This window comes from Natator depressus, chromosome 1, assembly GCF_965152275.1.
Source record: "Natator depressus isolate rNatDep1 chromosome 1, rNatDep2.hap1, whole genome shotgun sequence".
In the NCBI taxonomy this organism is placed as follows: Eukaryota; Metazoa; Chordata; order Testudines; family Cheloniidae; genus Natator; species Natator depressus.
This window is the reverse complement of record NC_134234.1, coordinates 141,058,246-141,079,233: the sequence shown is the minus strand read 5'-3', so window position 1 is coordinate 141,079,233 and position 20,988 is coordinate 141,058,246. Positions and strand designations below refer to the sequence as shown.

The window sequence follows — 20,988 nt, the reverse complement described above, 5'->3', positions numbered from 1 at the left end:
TGGCTAGCAGTGGAGCCAAAACTGGGTGCCTAAGTTTTGGGCTACTTCCTCAACAGGAAGGTTTGGCCAGCTTGAAGAAAACACAATTTACAGAGAACCCAGGATAGACAGAAGCTAATAATTGATTCAAAACACTTATGGACGTGCAGCCATGCACAGGCACACACAGAGTCTGCGCTAACCAGTCAGGATTTCTGGCTCGCTCCCCACCTCTTGTTTGTCATGATGGGCCATATGTTTTCACACCTGGCACCCAGTTCTGTACAGCTACATTGTCCTCATGACTGGAGGATAGATCCATCGATGGCTATTAGCCAAAAGGTGGCTAGAGACGTAACCCTTCGCTCTGGGCATCCCTAAACTTCCAACTGCTGGAAGAGGGGGGTGGACAACAGCAGTGGGATCCCTTGATAATTGCCCTTGTTCTGTTCATGCCCTCTGAAGCACCAGCTGCTGCTAGACACCATACTAGGCTAGATGGACCATTGGTCTGACTCAGTATGGCCCTTCTTCCTTTGTTGCTCGCCCCAGATGAGCTGGTTTTTAAGTGCGTGCTGAGGAACGGAGGGAGGGGAACAAACAAAAGAGCAGGAAGGAGGATGCAGGGCGCACTGGGGGCAGGCTCCATTTGTCACGAGCCGGGTTAACAAGGACACCACGGCAGCGTACGGCGAGCTGGGGGGAGGACGCAGGTGCCAGCCTGGGAAGAGCCTTCCAGGCACAGGAGCGGAGCCTGAGGGGCACGCGCCGGGGAACCGGCGGCCAGCACCCGCCAGCGCGCGAGGCCAGGGCATAGCGCGGGGCGGAAGGAACCACCTCGGCACAGAGCGGGAGGGGGGCAGACGGAAGGAACCATAAACAGACAAAAGGATTCGGCGGCTCTCTGCGCCGGGGGCGCTGCGGCGCGTCTATGGTGCTGGAGGACTGAGGTCTCGCCCCGGGGCGGCGGTTCTTGGCGCTCGGCGGCAGGATGCTGGCCCGCGGGTGAGGGCCCGGAGCCGGGTCGGGGTCGGGGTCGGGGTCGGGGCCGGGGCCGGGGCCGGGGCCGGGGGGAGGACGAGCTGCTCCAGGGCCACAGGCCGCTCCCCCCGCCCCGGGGCTCGGCAGGGGGCCGAGCGCGGCCTGTGCTGGGCGCCCGGGGCCGGGCAGCAGAGCCCCCCGGGGAGCGGCGCCGCTCTCTGGCCCCTGGGTGCCCGTAGGGAGCCCCCGGGCTGCCGCTCTGTTGCGCGGGGGGCACCCGCGGCCCGTTGGCGGCGCTGGCGCCGGAGCCCGAGGGCCGGAGCCGGGTAACGGGGCTGCAGAGGGAGCCGCCTTAGCCGGCGCTCGGGCACAGTTCGGGGGCGCTCCTGCTCCTGCCTGGTTGTACCGTGCCGCGTCCCTGTGTGGGGGGCGGTCCCTGGTCTCCGGTCCCCAGGCCACGCTGCTTCATGTGAAAAAATCAAAAAGTAAAATTTATCCCCCCCTCCCCCCCACTTGTAAATTCCGGATGCTCCGCTGACGTTTGTGCTGCACGGATCGGCTGTCAACATCCCAGCGATGCACTAGCGAGCTTTACTCTGTAGCTCTCGTGTAAAGGGCACGACCCGGTTCAACTACACAGACCTGATTCTTGCACGGTGATTCGGCAACATTTTATAGATCGCTACACAGTGTACGAGGCAGTGAAGAATCAGGCTACATAGATATTAAACTAGCTGCTTTACAAATAATTCATTAAATAATTCAACTTGAAAAATGCATTTTTTTTGCCACTAATGCTAGTTGTTTTTTTTTTTTATTATTATTTCACTCATCTTAGATCATGAAAATTGAAGAGTTGTACTGTCGTTTCCAGTATTTAACTTAATTTTGCAGTTCTGGACTATCATAAAGCTGTACTCCTTCAGTTGAAAAACACTGTAGAGGAATGTTTAAATCCAAGCAAGATGTTTTACCTGAAATGCAAACAAACCAAACAGGCAGATTTTGAATCCTTTTCTAGTAATGCTTGGGGCTAAATTCTGCCCGAATTTATACCCTGTTCAACTCTAGTGATGCCAATGGGCTGAGCCTGTACATAGTGTCAGTGAGGCCAGAATATGGTCTTAAATGTTATAATATTTTTTTCCTCCTAAAATACTTGCCATTGTACTTTAAAATCCTGTAGAAATGTGAACTGAGTTAAGCAACAGATCACCTGTGGGCTGTGCTGAAAGAAGTGTCTATTGGAGTCAGAGGCTGTTTCTGCAATAGGGGATGTTAAAAGAAAGTTTCCACCATTACCACTGGCAATTCTTAGTGCAGATGAGATTTAGTGCAGTGGTCCCCAAACCTTTTATATCCCCCCCCCCTTACCCATGTCCATGCCCCCCTGGGACCCATGGTCGGGAGCTGGGGCCACGGTTGTGGCCAGGGGCTGAGGCTGGGGCTGGAGCTGCGGCCTGGCCGGGAGCCAGGGGCAACAACTGGGGTGGGTCTGGGGCTGGGAGCGGGGCCAGGTGTGGAACTAGGCCTGGCTGCGGTCGGGGGCCAGGGCTGGGAGTGGAGCCGCGGTCGAGGTCTGAGACTGTGGGTGGGGCCATGGCCGGGACTGGGAGGGGAGCTGTAGCTGGGCCATGGTTGGGGCAGTGGCGGGGTGCAGAGCTGCAGCCAGGACCCAGAGCCATAGGTGGGGTTGGGCAGGAGAAGAGCTGGGGGCAGAGTGGAGCTGGGTGGTGCTCCCTCCCTGCCTCCCATGGGGGCTGGCCCAGGCTCCTAACTTCAGTTGATTTCAGTGTTGAGCATCCACCCTAATGTTAAGCAACCTGCAATCTGTGAGACTGTGACCTGAAATGACATAGCTTTTTCACTAGGAATATCAGTAAGCCTCCTTGGTTGTTTCTTTTACTTTTCCAAATTAAAACTAGGGTATTACTGCAATACAACAAAACTTTTATTTTAGTGAATTTTACTTTTCCCTATTAATGTTACAGTAAATGATTTAAACCTGGGATTTGCAACCTTTGGCCCGTGGCCCGCCACGGGTAAGCCCTGTAGCGGGCTGGGCCGGTTTGTTTACCTGCCACATCTGTAGGTTCAGCTGATCGCAGCTCCCACTGGCCACGGTTCGCCGCTCCAGGCCAATGGGGGCTGTGGGAAGCAGCAGCCAGCACATCTCTCGGCCCGTGCTGGCTGCTGGTAAGTCCCCGGCCTGCCAGGGGACTTACCCTGGTGGGCCGCATGCCAAGGGTTGCCGATCCCTGATTTAAACTCATGTTCACATCTGTAAAAATATTAGGTATGTCCAAGAATCCCAAAATGATTTAGAAGTGTTGCTATACCTGTTTTACAAATGGATAAACTGAGGCCCAGAGACATTAAGGCCCAGATCCACCAAGGTATGGAGGATCCTAATTTCCAACTGCAGTCTCTGCCAACCAAGCCCCTTTAAGGTGCCTCAGATTGGGAACCTAAACTCATGAGGCACTTCTCAAAATCTTGCCTACTGTTTATGTGCTTCATTGGCAGCTTCTTCCAAACAATGTTATGAAAAATTCAACAGTTCTTTCTGTGGGGAAACAGCATGCATGATTTGGCTTTACTTTTTTTCCCCTTCCTCAAAATATTTTTACCATACAAGTAATGCAAACTTGGTCTCTTTTACTAATTCTCTGCAAATGTCAATTTGCCATTTAGCCAACTCCATCCGTAATATGTTTAAACTATTGCATTGCTTCTGAAAAAAAATTCTATGAAAACGATGAAATGAGTCTCTGAAGTAGTGTGTACATTTCTCATTTGTTTTCACTGCAGTAATTTTGAATGATGCTTAATTCCTTTCATGTCTACAGATGGTGTATTGTGAGGAAGGCTCCTTCTCTTCTGGCTAGGGCACTGACATCCATGACTAATGGCTTCCAGTCTCCTCCAGACATGTCTGAAGGTAATATAACTGGTTGAATTTTGGAAGATCATGTCATTAAAGGGTTTTATTCTTTCTTTTATACTGTTGGTTGAAAAGCACTGTCCTTATCAGTTACTAAGCTTAACTAGTCTAACGCTTTAATAATAAAATGTTAGGACAGTATATTACCACCTTAATCAAGCATAAAGCATAAGTAAAGTAGATAGAGCAATGATAATGTTTGTTTGCCTACCTATACCCCAGGACTAGGTGTTTCTGGCATCTGGTCCAATCTGGTATAAGTCCTGCATTGCTCCACCTCCCTTTGTTAAACACACATTCTTTATACCTTGTCCTGTAACATTGCATGGGCACAAATTATTTAAACTACCTAATCTGCAAACATTCCATTCTAAATACGTTTTCTAATAGAGTTTTAGCAAAATAAATAAAAAAGTAACGGGTACCTCCTTAGCTATCTTTTATTTAACCATTGCTTACATGTGTTCATTATTTCTTTCAACTGTTGTTTTATTGTTACTTATCTGTTTCTTATGGCTTTGGGGTTGCTGACTAGTTCTGTTCAGTCAGTATTTATCCTCCCCTAATCTGACTTGCTTGTATCTATCTAGAAAAATGATACATTGCCTGTTTCACTTTGCCCAGTTATCTACACAGACCAAGAATACACTGTAGATAGGATGCAAACCAACTTTCTGATGTCTTTTCAACCTTTGAAAGCTATGTCAACAACACACACAGAAAGCAGAAAAGTTCCCTTTTTACATATCTACTTCTCTAACATTAAATACAGTATTAAAAACAGTTCATTGTACTTTTCTTTCTAATACTCACATGCAGCTCCCATTAAGGAGAGACATGGATGTATTGTAAAGAATATATCCCTTAGTGTAGTTCATATTATTTAAGACATGGTTTCTGAAAGCTTCTTTTATGTAAAATTCTTGCACATGTATTGAGCTAATGATAAAGCTGTTTGAATGCAGCATACGGGTTCAGGGTATCAGTGTGGTCCTTTTTTCCTGGAAAAGCAGAAAGCTCATGTCTCTTTTTTGGGAAGGCACCTTTCCTTTTTCTCTGACGATGCCTTCTGGATGGAGAGTAACTGTAGGATGGGGACATATGGATCGTAGGGGAGGATGGGCAAGAAGAGGACAAAGTGAGGAATAGAACTGAAATATCCTCCAGAAAAGCTGTGAGTTTTTATACATAAGAAATTATACAGTATATGAAAATCCTTTAATCAGATCAGAACCATGGATTATGAAAATGTACGTCAGTATTATTTTATATTAAAATACTGTTTTTAATCAGACTTATAATAATAAAATATGAAACATGAAGCATTAATGTTTTAATTTTAATACTAAAGTAAATGCAAATAATAATTACAATTAGGCAGCCCAAAAAGGAATTTAAAAAGCAACTAGCAAAAAGACACAAAAACTAACAGCAATTTTTTTACGTACATCGGAAGCAGGAAGCCTGCCAAACAATCAGTGGGGCCACTGGATGATTGAGGTGCTGAAGGAACACTCAAGTAATACAAGGCCATTGTAGAGAAGCTAAAGACTTCTTTGCATCTGTCTTCACTGCAAAGAATATGAGGGAGATTCCCACATCCCAGCCATTCTTTTTAGATGATTTATCTGAGCAACTGTCATAAATTGAAGTGTCAGTAGAGGAGGTTTAGGAGCAAATTGGTAAATTAAACTGTAATAAGTCACCAGGACCAGATGCTATTCACCTAAGTTCTGAAGGAACTCAAATATGAAACTGTAGAGCTACTAATTGTGCAATGTAACCTATCTGTAAACTCAGGCTCTGTACCAGACAACTGGAGGATAGCTAATGTAATGCTCATTTTAAAAAAAAAGGCTCAAGAGGCAGTCCTGGCAATTACAGGCCAGTAAGCCTAACTTCAGTACCAGGAAAATTGGTTGAAACAGTAGTAAAGAACACAATTATCAGACACATAGATGAACACGATAAGTTGGCGAAGAGTCAACACAGTTTTTGTAAAGGGAAATCATGCCTCCCCAATCTATTAGAATCCTTTAGCATGACAACAAGCATGTAGACAAAGGTGATCTGTGGATATAGTGTACTTGGACTTTTAGAAAGCCTTTGATAAGGTCCCTCACCAGAGGCTCTTAAGCAAACTAGGCAGTCATGGGATAAGAGGGAAAGTCCTCTCATGGCTCAGTAACTGGTTAAAAGATAGGAAACAAAGGTTAAGAATAAATGGACAGTTTTCATGGTAGAGAGAGGTAAATGATTTTTACTGAAATATGTTCAGCATATTCCTAAATGATCTGGAAAAAGGGGTAAACAGTGAGGTGGAAAAGTTTGCAGACAATACAAAATTACTCAAGATAGTTAAGTCCAAAGCTGACTGTGAAGAGTTAAAAAGGGATCTTACAAAGCTGGGTGAGTGGGCATATGTGTGATTCAAAAGCTTGTTTCTCTCACCAACAGAAGTTGTCCAATAAACGATATTACCTCACCCACCTTGGGAAAGAAAATGGCAGATGAAATTCAATGTTGATAAATCCAAAGTAACACACACTGGAAAACATAATTCCAACTATACATATAAAAACATAGAAGATTAAGGTTGGAAGATACCTCAGGAGATCATCTAGTTCAACCCCCTGCTCAAAGCAGGACCAACCCCAACTAAGTCATCCCAGCCAGGGCTTTGTCAAGCTGGGCCTTAAAAACCTCTAAGGATGGAGATTCCACCTAGGTAACCCATTCCAGTGCTTTACCACCCTCCTAGTGAAATAGTTTTTCCTGATATCCAACCTAGACCTCCCCCGCTGTAACTTGAGACCATTGCTCCTTGTTCTGTCGTCTGCCACCACTGAGAACAGCCGAGCTCTATCCTCTTTGGAACTCCCCTTCAGGTTGTTGAAGGCTGCTATTAAATCCCCCCTCACTCTTCCTTTCTGCAGACTAAATAAGCCCAGTTCCCTCAGCCTCTCCTCATAAGTCATGTGCCCCAGCCCTCTAATAATTTCCGTTGCCCTCTGCTGGACTCTCTCCAATTTGTCCATATCATCTCTGTAGTGGGGGGCCCAAAACTGGACGCAATACACCAGATGTGGCCTCACCAGTGCTGAATAGAGGGGAATAATCACTTCCCTCGATCTGCTGGCAGTGCTCCTACTAATGCAGCCCAATATGCCGTTGGCCTTCTTGGCAACAAGGGCACACTATTGACTCATATCTAGCTTCTCATCCGCTGTAATCCCCAGGTCCTTTTCTTCAGAACTGCCGCTTAGCCAGTCAGTCTCCAGTCTGTAGCAGTGCATGGGATTCTTCCATCCAAAGTGCAGGACTCTGCACTTGTCCTTGTTGAATCTCATCAGATTTCTTTTGGCCCAATCCTCCAATTTGTCTAGGAGTCTTAATTAGCTGTTTGACTCCAAGATCTCTTGCTTGAGTGCTTTGTGGCTAGTTCTCTGAAAGGATCTGCTCAATGTGCAGCGGCAGTCAAAAAAGCTAACAATATTAGGAACCATTAGGAAAGAGAGAGGTGATAAGAAAATATCATAATGCCACTATATAAATCAATGGGATGCCCACACCTTGAACACTGTGTGCAGTTCTGGTTGCTCCATCTAAAAAAGACACATTAGAATTGGGAAAAATACAGAGCAAAAATGATTAAGGATTAAGCTTCCATATGAAGAGAGATTAAAAAGACTGGGACTGTTCAGTTTAGAAAAGAGACAACTAAAGGGGGATATGATGGAGATCTATAAAATCATGAACGGTGTGGAGAAAGTGAATAAGGAAGTGTTATTACCCCTTCACATAACGAGAATCCAGGGTCACCCAATGAAATCAGTAGCAGTTTTAAAATAAACAAAAGGAAATATGTCTTCACACAATGCACAGTCAACCCATTGAATTTATTTCCAGTGGATATGGTGAAGGCCAAAAGTATAACTGGATTAAAAAAAGAATTAGATATGCTCAAGGAGGATAGATCCAGCAGTGGTTATTAGCCAAGATGGTTAGGGACACAACCCCATGCTCTGGTGTCCGTAAACCTCTGATTGCCAGAAGCTGGGAGTGGACAACAGGGGATGGATCACTTGATACATTGCCCAGGTCTCTTCATGGCCTCTGAAGCATCTGGCATTGGTCATTGTTGGAAGACAGGGTACTGGGCCAGATGGATCATTGGTCTGACCCAGTAAGGCCATTCTTATTTTTTAACATGTACATTAAAATAGAACAAAGAGACTGAAATGAGACACAAATAATTCCTCTGAGATTCTGCTCGTGTCTGATACTATGTAATCCTTCAGTCATTCTCTAAATAGAAACTCTCATTTGTACTAATGACTCCGTTATTTATTGTGAGTTACTGAATGTTGGAGATTTGTGTTAGTAAATGAGCAAACATATAATTGAGGGGTGGGGAGGAGGGAAAGAAAAGCAAGGATACTGCATGTTGTATTTAATGCAAATTGTACTTTGTTCATTTATTGTGATTATAATTTTAGATTTAGCTATAACAGTACCAGCTAGTAATACAGTACATTTTTGTAAAAGCTTCTAGGGGCACTCTGTTATTGTTGGTTTACTGAAAAATGGGGAGCAATTGATGGTTTGTATATTATAACACGTACTGCTTAGTGAAGTTCTACTCTCAACCTGTAACTTTATTTGCTTGTAAAAACACCATGCAAACTTCTGTTGCTACCTCTAAATAACTTGTCCTTCTTTCATTCCCATTCGCTATATTAGTCTATTTTTCCATGCTGTCTCCTAAGTGCTGAATGCTCACCCCAGCTTGTTTTTCCCATACCACTGACCTCCATTCAAATCCCTTCTGTTTAAAAAAAAAACAAAAAACCAAAACTCATTTCTTCTGTATCCTCACAAGAGGTGAACCAAACAACACAGTAAAGATCATCCCCCCCCCCCCCCAAAATACTCCATGTTATTCCTTCCTCTGACCTCCCTATTGCATCCTTTCTTCCTCATTTACATCTGTTGAGGCCTTGATCCTTGGGGCTCCTCACATGTGTCAAGTTAAGCATGTGCATAGATGTTTGCAGGATCAAGGCCATAGATTGTAAGCCCTTCTGGGCAGGAAGGGACTATTGTCATTATTGGTGCTTAACAAAAATTAATAATGACAGTGTTTGCCAGCAGCAGGTTTTCTTGTTAGCAAATGACTGATAAATTAATTTGAAATGTATGGTGGCAGCAAGTATTGTACACCAGCTTTTAGTAGAGACATAAACTGTATAGCTGTATAGTTTTGACTGTATGTGAAGGAATGGATTAACCTAGCTGAGTCTGACATATAGATATATTAACTGCAGACCATGTAACTGAATGAAGACAAGTTGCTTACATTTAGATACTAATGTGCATGTGCAAAGTGGAATTTGAAGGGGAAAAATAACCAGACAACTCGTGATTAGAAGTATACTCTTTCCCTTGTTTTATGGTGGTACTGATTATCTAACTTGTTTTTTCCACTCCACAGGACACTTACCCATTCATGTGAATAATGGTGTGTGGTGGTAATCAGCATGCATTATAATATTTACAGAACCGCTTCAAGCCTATCTTGCTACTCTCTAACTTTACTTGAGGATTCATGAAAAACAAAAACTAACATTTTTCTCTGTCAACTTTCACAAGTCATCCCTGTGGTCATCAAAACTGTTAACTGTGATATGTGAATGGGTCCAGTCTTATTGGTAGAAATATTGTCACAAGACATATATACAATGTGCTGATTGATATAAGGGCATGATAACTTGCATTTTTAAAAAATCTGTGGGTAATAAAACCATTTCTATTTTAAGACACAAATCCTGCAGTTCTTATACATGTAAATCTCTCAGTAACATAAATAAGAATTTTGCCTAAGTAGGGATTGCGGGATTTGGTCCAAAAAGTATAAACAGAAGTATGCTCAAGAAAGCCCCTGGAATAAGATTTTTCTAACTTAGGTGCCTGAAGTCACGCTCCAATATCTGTATTTAAGAATGTAAGCAGCCTGACTTTTGAAAAGTTTTGAGTGCCCGTATCCTCCAATGAAATCAATTGGAATTGTAACTGATTAATACTCTTAAAATCCAGGTTATTTATTTAGGTCCCTGAATATGGGTTTAGAAGCCTAACTTTAGGGACTCAAGTTTGAAAATCTTTGACTTGGTATTTGAAGCAATGTTGATCATTTAAAGATGATCAGTTCTTGTCTGCTTTTGTTTAAAGATCCAAGCCAATATTTTCAAAGTTGGCCACCTAAAGTTAGACTCCTAAAGCCTCATTTAGACATCTAAATAAAAACTTTGATTTTTCAGATGTGCTGAGTACCTGTAACTCCCACGGAAATCAATAGCAAGATCTGCTTAAAAAATGATTGTGCAATATGGCGCTTTTTTGGGGGAATACTGAAACTCACTTGAAACTAATGGCAAACTTACTCTCACTCTTAATGGAAGTTAGATTTCAGTGCCTCCAGTAAATCATGTTAACAGCCTCAGCCTCTGATTACCTTCACATTCTCTAGGGCAGTGTTTCTCAACTTTTTTGATTCCACGGACCGGCTTGCTGCCTTCCTAAACTTCCTGACCTTGTCTACACTGCAGGTTACTTCAGTATAATTTACGGTGTTCAGGGGTGTGAATAATCCACACCGCTGAGCTACGTAAGTTATACCGAACTAAGCACCGATGTAGACAGCACTATGTCGGTGGGAGAGTTCTCTGTGCTGATAGCAAACTATTTTCAGTACTCTGGTCTCCAAAGATCCCATTTCTTGTACATTGTGCAAAAATCTCTACATGCACTGAAACATTGGGGTTTGTTTTCCTAGGTGCCAGCTGTCTCTGAGGCTACTTTAAATTTCCATCTGTTCAAATTGGAAGAAATCTAGATCTTGATACCATCCCTTGTAGAGCCACCTCAGCTTTCACTTTCATTGCTGTTTACAATATTCTCTCTTGACCTGAGAACTCATAGTATTTTTATTTATACTAAACAGCTTTAGTGATTTTTGTTTTTTAAAAGTTAAAAAACCTTTTGTGGTTTGAGTGAATACTGTTACAGTGGAGCTGTAATGAAGAGCTGGAAACTGATGCAGGATCACTTTATTAGTATGCTATAGCAGGGATGCTCAAACTTTTGTATAGTGTGGGCCATGTGGTCATATGGATTGACTCACAGGAACCTCCCCTTCCATTCGTGATCTCATAACATTTCTGTCACAAATAAAGCAATTGCTATCATGGATGGTTTACTAATATTTTATACTGCTAAGAGATTAGAGTGTGTAATATAACAAAAGAGTAAATCAAGTATGGAAGTTTAGGGAGCGTTATCTCTAATTACTTGAAAGCCTGTTAAATAAAGAAGAGAGTAGATAAATAATAGACTTTTCTCACTAAGCAAATTCTGAAATACTATTTGGTTTTAAATCTGTAAATTATAATGGATTTGGTTTGCTCAAATTTTGATAATATTCATTATGCATATTTTCTTTTTACATTTTGTGTAATCAAAGTGAAAATACTAAGCTGTCTACCCTACAAACACTTGTGCGTTTTAAATCTGTAAATAGTTGCACAAAAGTGATTGGGACTACTTGCACATGTAAATCTTTGCAAGATTGGGGATTAAGTCATTAATAGTTTATTGCCTCACTCTCTCTTTACAATTAGAAATGGCTACAACTTTCTCTTCAAATCAAGATACAGAAATTCTAGGTGAAAACATTTATTTTTCTTTCAGTTTGGACAATAGTACAGAAATGAGGCCTTTTGTAGATGCTGTGATGGTGTTCATTCTAATGCTGCTTTACCCTAATGGATATTAGGGCAAGTTCACTGCTGGCTCCAGGAGTGGAATTTAATTGACTTCAGTGGAGTAGCTCTTCTTATATAAATAGGTCACTGATGAGGCTTAATTTAATTTAGTTAATTTTTAAGCATTTCTTTTGGTTAAGGTTTATTGGTGTAAAACTAGTCATGGAATTGGCCTTAATCCAAAATCTACTTTTGATAATTGTTAATACAAATAGCCTTGAGTGTTCAGTCTGGAATGTGCAAAGCAAGATGATGTGTAATGATTTTAATTTGCCTTGTATAAAAAATGTGAAGGATCAGCTGCTGTGCTATCAGTGGCTGAATCTGTCTTGCTTGTGTTCTTTATATAACTGTTCCCTGATGTGTCCTTAATTCTGTCTTCATAATTTAAAATCCTCTCTCTCTTCCTTCATAAAGAAAATCTTCAAAAATCTTCATAAGGAGGCAAGGTTGCCCTGCTTGTGTAAACTGCTTCATGTCATTGACTGTCTGAAATTTATGAACTGTTGCTGCATGAGTTCAGGCACTGACGACACCGTGCATATACCAAACTAAAACTCAAAGAGTAGAGTCCCTAGATTTGAGAAGACCTAGCATCAACTTGGCAGTCCCAAATGAGAAAAGAACAGAACCATTAATCTGCCTCTTCACCCCAAATTTAAAGACATCTCACATCCTTCCACAGATGCTAGAGCTTTTTCACTGGTGCAGGCAATGGTAGAAGTACTATTGACTCCCTGTGTGTAAGCCCAGCTGAGAGCTGCGTTTCTACATCAAGGGAGATGAGTCCCTGCTTGCGAAAGCAAGTATGCTGACATTGCATGTCCTTGTTTGGAAATTATTGATTAAAAAAGAGAAATCTTCCTTTTTTCCTCAGCTGCACTGTTCCCTTTTGGGTTTGTCTTGCCTCTTGTCAGTCTGTGAATTAGCCAGGATTTGTTTGTGTTTAGGTTGAAATGGCCCCATATTCTAATTCCCCAGGTTGATAATTGATCTGCCACATTTCTTCAGTTATTCAAGGTGCTAACAACTTTTGCATTTGCATTAGTAAATTTTCTGAAGGCATTTTCTGTTGGTCCTTGCTGTACACAACTGATTACAGAATCATGTTACTAAAATAGAAAGAATCCAGATTAATTACATTATTAAACTGTGGAGAGTCTAGTTAACTCATCTCAAGATCATGATATACCTACTAAAACCAGCAGTGAATTTGGCCAACAGTTTCTGGTTTTCAAGCCACTGTTTGCATGACTTTGCTTGATCTTCCTGTTCTTGGGATGAAGATTGCACCTTTTAGCACCAGGCAACTTCACATTTGTCACTTGACTGATTTGCTTTGATTTTGTTTCAGTGCGAAGCAGATTGAGGGCTATAGTGGGAGCTTCTACCAACTGGAGGTACAGTGTACATGAATGTATTTTTCTTTCATTTCTGATACCCTTGAGAGAGCTCACTTTCACAGCAATGGAGGTTAACAGCATTGTACAGCTAACTTGTGGGGAAAACACCTGGCTAAGGCTGGAAGAAACAATGAAAACTGAAGGCTTCTGAATTCTAAATTAGTGGCTAACGTTTGAGGTGGCAGCTCATGTAGACATACCTGAGCTAGCTTTGGAACCAGAACAGTGAAGCTACAGCAGTGCATGCTTAAGTGCTGGCTTGCCTTGTAAATAATTACCCAGGGTTTTGGGCAGGCTTGTACAGCCCACTTTGAAGCACGTGCCATCTCATCTTCACTGCTCTGGTACCATACTAGCCAGATTAAGCTAGCTAAGGTATGGTTACATAAGCTGCAATTATACCCATTGATTGCAGTGTAGATATACTCTAAGTTTGTTGTAATGAAATTTTGGTTTATGAATCTCTTGTGGAAATCAGTGCCATTTTACATTACAAGATCAGTTTTATACAGCTATCTTGCTTGTACGTGTAGGGTTTATAGTATTTTTGAGATTATGAACACACTCTTCTTACCCAGTGAACTGCAAAAATTGAGAGACTGTTTACATCAACTCTATTGTGCTGTTGTGTGTATAAAATTATTAAATATATTTACATAATCTAGATTACGGATATGATTCAACATGTCAAAGTCAATAGAAACACACTGAATCATAGAATATCAGGGTTGGACGGGACCTCAGGAGGTCATCTAGTCCAACCCTCCGCTCAAAGCAGGACCAATCCCCAATTTTTGCCCCAGATACCTAAATGGCCCCCTTAAAAAAAAATGTAAATGGCCTCCTCAAGGATTGCATTCACAACCCTGGGTTTAGCAGGCCAATGCTCAAACCATTGAGCTATCCCTCCCCCACATTGACTTCAATGGGAGTTGGATCGGGTCTTAAGATTCTTGTACGTCTAACCTTAGGGCTGCATGTACTGGACCACAGAACACATGCAAGATTCTCCTCTACTTAATGGCTGTTTGTATCAATTTTGCTGATGTGAAAAGTTTACAAATGGCTTTTATAATGAGTGATACAGGAGGTTGGACCATTTTGGAGGAAACCTATTATAATATTAGATGATTGTGCTTGATCAGATGTTTAGCTAATTCAGAGATACAAGATTTCCTTTCTGTGAATGTTTGTCACCTAGCAGTTGATACATGGATGGAGTATTTGTATAATATTTTAAGAGTAGTACTTCAGAATTTAAAAATATTTGAGAAATATTATTTCCTTATAATATGCTATAGACAGCATAACCCCTAATATTTACATCTGTGTCTATGGAATTGTGAATTTTTCTAAAACTTTTAGGGGTGAAAGCCTGGCTTCCTTGAAGGCAATAGGAGTTTTGCCATTGACTTCAAAAGAGACTTTCATATGTCTATTAAAAGTGCAATGTAGGAGTAAGGTGGAGAACAGAATATAATTGGATCTCATTGTTCAATTCGTACGTATTTATGGACTGTTGAATTTGCACCTGTGACTATCAATTTCATTTAGATCGCTCCTTTAAAATTTTGCATCTTCCATGAAATGTTTCACTGATAGTCCAACCCAGAGATAAATCCACAGAAACTAAAGAGTAGAACATCTTCACTTAGCAATCTGGTGTATTCCATGTCTGTACAGCTGTCTAACGTAAACCCTTTGGGGTAGGAATTGTAACTTCTTATCTGCTCTGTGAACTCTGATAAGCACTAGAGCTGGTCAAAAAAATAAGTAACATTTCACAATATTTTTAAAGCAGTGAAAGTTTTTCATTTCACTCAAAATGTTCTGGGAAATTTTTGGTTTCTTTGATTAAACATTTCAATCAATCTTTTAATATTTTTGAAAACATTTCAAAATAGGTTTTGGTGAGGGAAAAAGCTCTCTCTCACTTCCCCCTCCCCGCTTTCCACTGGAAAACAGAGGTAGAGAAAGTCCAATTGTTTGAAAAAGTGTGGGGTTTTGCATTTGAAAAGGCATTTTCAGTCCAAAAAAACCACCCCCAAACTTTTGTTAGAAATTTGGGGCCAACTCTGCTATGCACAATGGTGCATAGTACTGTATTGTAACATGCACAAAGGATCATGTTGCACATGTGTGAGTGGTATAGAGCCATTGTGAGAAAAAAAAAAAAAAGTTTAACGTGCCTGGTCCAAGAAACAGGTTAGTGTTTTAGAGACTATTTTTAGCATTATATTTGAACTCTCATAGGTTTAACAGATTTAATACCCATTTGTTATACAGATTTAGTATTGACTCTAGAAGAGTTATAAAATATATGCTTTCTAAAGTTAGGTTGCACTTTTAGGAGGAGGGAACTTCTGAGGCTCATGTAAGGAGTAATGTTTGGAGCAAGAGTTTTACTTGCCATCTGCATCTCTTCAGGGAAGTAAGGTGGGATGAGGTGTCTCCTTATTCCCCTGTACAGGCTATTTGCCTCATGGATGACAGCGTTGTGGGGAGAGCACCCTCTGCAGGAGCAGTGTGCCTTTTTCTGCATAGATGGATTGGGGAATGGATAGATTTGGTGTTCACCTTCCATCAATGTGCTGGCCAGCACAGGTGAGCTGGTATGGAGGGGAAAGTAAACTGCTGTTGGCGTAGCACATTGGCAGGTTACTTCTCTCCTGGAACAAAGTGCTGGCGGGGGGGTATGGAGAAGAACTGAGGAGGGAATAGCAACAGAGTCATAGTTCCCTCTCTGGTCTCCTTACTCGAGGCAGATTGTAAAGTGATAATCTGGACCTAGTAAATTTAACAGATTTGTTATGTTGGAAGAATTGGGCTATAGTAAATGTGAGCCATAAGAATCTGTACAAAAATCATTAGGTTAAATTATGTTTTCTTAAAATAAAGTATTTGAAATCAAGTGTTCTTTAAAGCAGTGCAGGGTTTTTTATAACAGCTTTGCATCATTTAGGATTGGACATATATTTTTATTTAATTATTTAACTCTCTTGTACAAAGTATGCTATTTTATTACAGTTTCTTTGATAAAACCATCACATCCTGTTCATTAAGAGTTTGCACATAGTTTACTTGCTTTTAACATTTCTGATTGTGATGTGTTGTATGTCTCCTCTATTTCTCTCATGACATGTGATCCCTGGTATACTATATATATTTTTTCTGACTGCTGCTGTTTTTTAAAACAAACAAACAAACAAACAAAAAACAACAACATTGATCTACAGCATGGCATATTTTGGGGAGAGTTGCATCTTGTATTCTGCTGATGTTCTCAATTTCTTTTCTTCCCAGTGACCATGTGCAAGCAATGCATGAAAGAAAAGACCTACATATTCTATTGGCCAAACAGCAGGAAGACTTGCCACCTAGGAAGATGAATGATAGCTACATAGAGGTTATTTTACCTCTAGGAAATCAACCTGAATTAAGAGAAAAATATTTGAATGTACATAACAGCATGAGGTAACAAGGCAATCATTTTATGCATATGGAAAAATAAAAATGGCTTTTTTACTGTTAATGTAGTAGTTGAATTCTCATTATTTATGTCCTAGGTTTGGAAGAATTCTTGAAGATCTTGACAGCTTAGGAGGTATGTAACTATACCTACATTTAATGCAAATCTACTGTTACTGTATTAGAACAAGAGATAGCAAATGTCTGTTTAAAGATGTAGCTACTGTATTGTTTGGAATGAATTACGTCAGAACAATATACAGTAAAAGCTTTGTTATCCAGCATGTTGGGGAAGTAGGGGGTTCTGGTAATTAAAAAATCCTGGATAACTAAGAGGGAGGGAGTTTGGGTGCGGGAGGGGGCTGGAGCGTGGGAGGGGGTGCGGGGTGTGGGCTCTGGGAGGGAGTTTGGGTGAGGGAGGGGGCTTGGGGCAGGGGCACGGGGGGTGCTGGATCCGGCCTGCGCTCACCACAGGCAGCTCCCCACAAGCGGCGACATGTCCCTGCTGCTCCAAGGTGTAGGCGCCTAGCTGCACCTCCGCCTAGGAGCAGCAGGGACATGTTGCCGCTTGCAGAGAACTGCCCGAGGTGAGCACTGGCTGGATCCGGCACCCCCCACCACTCCCGTGCCCCTGCCCTGAGCCTTCCCTCACCCAAACTGCCTCCCAGAGCCCACGCCCTGCACCCCCTTCTGCACTCCAAACCTCACAAGGCCGTTCCTCCACCTAGGAACAGCAGGGACATCATGTCACCGCTTCTGGGAAGTCCCATGGGGCCAAGTAGGAAGCCTGCCGACCCCGCACCAACCAGACTATAAACCGCACTTTCAGTGAAGATCAGAAATGCCAGTTTATAAAGCTTTCTGGTTGATAAAGCACTGGATAACACAGCTTTTACTGTATTATACCAATGTGTTCTGTCTGTGAGGATGTGCAACAACCTCCAGAAGAACAAAGAAGTGAAATCTAATACAGTTTGAAGAGAGGAAAATGTGATAAGGAGTAGACAGAGGCAGAATAGCTCTGCTGCTTGCCTATGCCAAATTTAAAGAGTAGCATGCAGATAAATGTTCCTAAAAGAAGGTAAAGCCCTACTGGTTTGCTTTTGATGGGATGGGAAGCTATGACGAAAAATGCTCTTGGGAAAGAGCTGTCTATCGATTTTTTTTTTTCTTTCCTCGGTGTCGGGAGTTGTTTGAAGTCATCCCACGAGTTGCAAAGTTTAGCCTGGTGTGTTTGAAATAATAGGAGCCACTGATGGGAATACCAGAGGGCATGAGGATCAGGAAAGCATGGAATCACAGACTAAGGAGTGATCAGCCATGCCAACTGGAATAGGGACTTCTTATTGGATTTGGAACTTGCCAAGCGATTGTGCGGCAGCCTCATCAGCAAAGAGCAGAGCCTTCAGACTACCATCAAATCTGGTCAGAGAGCAGTCATCGGTGATTTGTGATGCTATCTGTCTCTGGCCGTGACCCCAAGTTGGGGCCTGTTGTTGGCCCCCGGTATGCAGGCTGGTTTCACATTGACCCTGGCCTATTCAAATTGGTTCAGAAGGGCCCATGAGTGGTGTGGCAAATCAAAGCCAGGGACACGTGTCAGGTCAGTTATAAGAGACCGGTTTCTGATGTCAGCTGCAGACCATTTTTCATGCCACTTCAACATCAGAGAAATCTAGGGAGGGCAAGTGGGTCCACAATGGGTTCCTCGACAGCAAACGCGCTCTTGGGTGGTCTTGGGTGTGTATAGCGTTAGTCTCGGGTTTGTACTGACCTTCTCAGCCATTCTGTCTGTAGCAGCCTTATGATGTATGTGGGGAGCTGGTGTCCCTGAACTTTCTCTAGAGGCATTAGGTGGAGCTGGTATTGGTTGAATCTTCCCATTTATGATGCTCATGGTTGAGTATAGTTATGTGTCAGCCGACTTGAGGTGAGACAAATGGAGCCAGAGTGGGGCACAGTATTCTGCTGCAGAATAATAAAGGGCTAAACCAAATATCGGAGAGTTTTAGCATTTGCTCCTCATGAAGTACTGGCCAATTTGCCTAGAAGGTTATAATGCATCGTCACCATAGCAGTTTTCCTCAGGTGATTAAGATATGTGAGCTACCTATCGAGGGTTACCCTGAGAAAGACTGGTGGGGTTTGTCTTTCAAACAATGTCCATTGGGAAAGATACTCAGTTTTTGGGCTGCTCTGGCATTGCAAAGATGAGAGCAGCAGGAAGATCTGAGATGATGAGAATTAGGAAGATGCTTTGTACCTTTTCTGTTAATACAAGAACAAGAGGATACCCAATAAAACTGAATTGCAACACATTTAAAATTGATAAAAGGAAATACTTTTTACACAATACATAATTTTTACACAATACATAATTAATCAGTGGAACTCACTGCCACTAGATGTCATTGAATACAAGAGCTTAATAGGATTAAATAAAGAATTAGACATTTATAGGAAGAAAATCTACAGTTACATCGGGCAGGAAATAAAATTAGAAGAGGGAGTCTTTCATGTTTCAAGGCATAAACTAACCACTAACTGCCTGGAATTAGGAAAAAAATTCTCCAAGAGGCAGGTAATGGAGGTCCCTTTTTATAGATGTTTTACATTTTCCATTGAAGTGTCCTGTCCCCAAGAGTGGCCAGTACCAGGACTGGATGGCTCACTGGTCTGACTTGATATGGCAGTTCCTGAGTTCTGGAGAGATTAATGAAAGAGAATAAGAAGTGTGTTTCTCAGTCGGATGCTTGAGTAATGGCGGACAGTATGCAGGGTGGAAAATGAAGGAAGCTAGGTATAGAAATACTCAATGTTTTTCTCTCTTAAAAACAGCAGGAGATAGGGTAGTTTTGTCTGAGGAGAAAGTTGAAAAGTGGGAAGAGGTAGTGGGTTTTCAGTAGAAATTGTTTAGTGTGGAGAAATTAGAGCTGTTTGGCATGGGAGTGAGACCACATATATAGCAGTCCCTGAACTTTCTCTAGAGGCATTAGGTGGTGCTGAGATGCAGGAGAAGAAGCCTTTCAATCAGACCTTGCTTTTACAAATCGGCATTGAAGCACTAACAAGGAATCTGGCTCCGTAGCTCAGAGGTTAGAACATTGGCCTTGTAAACGAGGGGTTGCAAGGTCAATGCTTGCTGGGGCCTGGATAGCCTGTCTTGGACTGTCATCTCATTGCTTGTCAGCCAAAACCAACCTCCACTCTGTGCTGAGGGTACTTGGGATGTAGCTCAGGGTTTAGAACAGGGGTGACCAGCCTGTGAAGGAGCCAGAATTTACCAGTGTACATTGCCAAATATAAAGTAATATGTCAGCAGCCCCACATCGGCCCTCCCTCCCCCACCGCTCCCACTCACTGGCAGCCCGCTGATCAGCACCTCCCCCTTCCTCCCTGTACCTGCCAATCAGCTGTTTTGTGGCATGCAGGAGGCTCGGGGAGGGGGAGGAGTGAGGGCATAGCAGGCTCAGGGGAGGGGTAGGAAGGGGTGGAATGGGGGCAGGGCCTGTGGCAGAGCCAGGGCTCGAGCAGTGAGCACCCCCCAGCACATTGGAAAGTTGGCGTCCGTAGCTCCAGCCCTGGAGTCGGTGCCTATACAAGGAGCCGCATATTAACTTCTGAAGAGCCACATGTGGAGCATTTAAAGACATTGAGATCCTAATCTTTTGCTTTGCAGCTAAAAGAGGTGGTTTGTTGCTGATAGAAGTGTGGGAACATATTTGCACTCAAAATGATACCAGACAACTGCTGTATTTGTATTCGTTCTGCCCAGCGTGTAAAGGTTTTGGTTCATGAAGGTCATATACCTAATTATGAAATATTCATAGCTGTGGGAACCAATTTTCACGTGAAGACGTAATGTTTTGAAACCATGCCACTCTTCATCAGATGAATGAGTATCGCTAATATTTTGATGGCCTTGAGCAGTTCAGAACAGAAAGCTGTGTGAAAGCTTAGTTCTAGTGAGAGCTTTGAGTTGAATTAGACTATTTTCAGCACATTAACTGGCTGTTATTGAGGTTAGTGCGAAGTTTGGTACTTCTGCAAACTCTTACATCCATGACCATTGGCCACCAAAGTTTGTTAATGAGGACACGATCAATAATAGTCCTAGTGAAACCATCCGGCTGGACCAGGTCTGCTTGTGAATCTTTAGGTGGCAGAAGAGTGAGTCAGCAACCACCATATCATTGGCAGCTGCAGATTCCAGCTGTTGCTGCCCATTCTGTTCTGCTGCCCATTCTGTTGTTCTCCCCCATACCAAATTTCCTGAGCGTATTTGCCTGGTGTTGTTAAACTTTCCTATCTTCCCATTAAAGTTGCCTGGGGTCATGAGAACATGTTTTCTTGGAGTTTCATTAAGAGTTGCACGCTGTTGCTGGTAAAA

General features: G+C 42.4%; 1 protein-coding gene across 4 annotated transcripts in view; it reads left to right on the top strand.

Annotated features, from left to right (window-relative positions):
• Nucleotides 1-649: 649 nt before the first annotated feature.
• Nucleotides 650-20,988, top strand: part of ACOT9 (acyl-CoA thioesterase 9) — a 36,643-nt gene continuing 16,304 nt past the window's right edge. The window contains exons 1-6 of one of the 4 annotated variants that reach the window (XM_074968246.1): nucleotides 650-984; nucleotides 3,810-3,901; nucleotides 9,399-9,425; nucleotides 13,082-13,127; nucleotides 16,434-16,604; nucleotides 16,697-16,734. In XM_074968246.1, the coding sequence (XP_074824347.1) occupies nucleotides 971-984; nucleotides 3,810-3,901; nucleotides 9,399-9,425; nucleotides 13,082-13,127; nucleotides 16,434-16,604; nucleotides 16,697-16,734 (388 nt within the window). In that variant the 5' untranslated portion in view covers nucleotides 650-970. The remainder of the gene's footprint in view (nucleotides 985-3,809; nucleotides 3,902-9,398; nucleotides 9,426-13,081; nucleotides 13,128-16,433; nucleotides 16,605-16,696; nucleotides 16,735-20,988) is intronic. The other 3 variants (XM_074968229.1, XM_074968236.1, XM_074968255.1) reach the window with 3 other exon arrangements.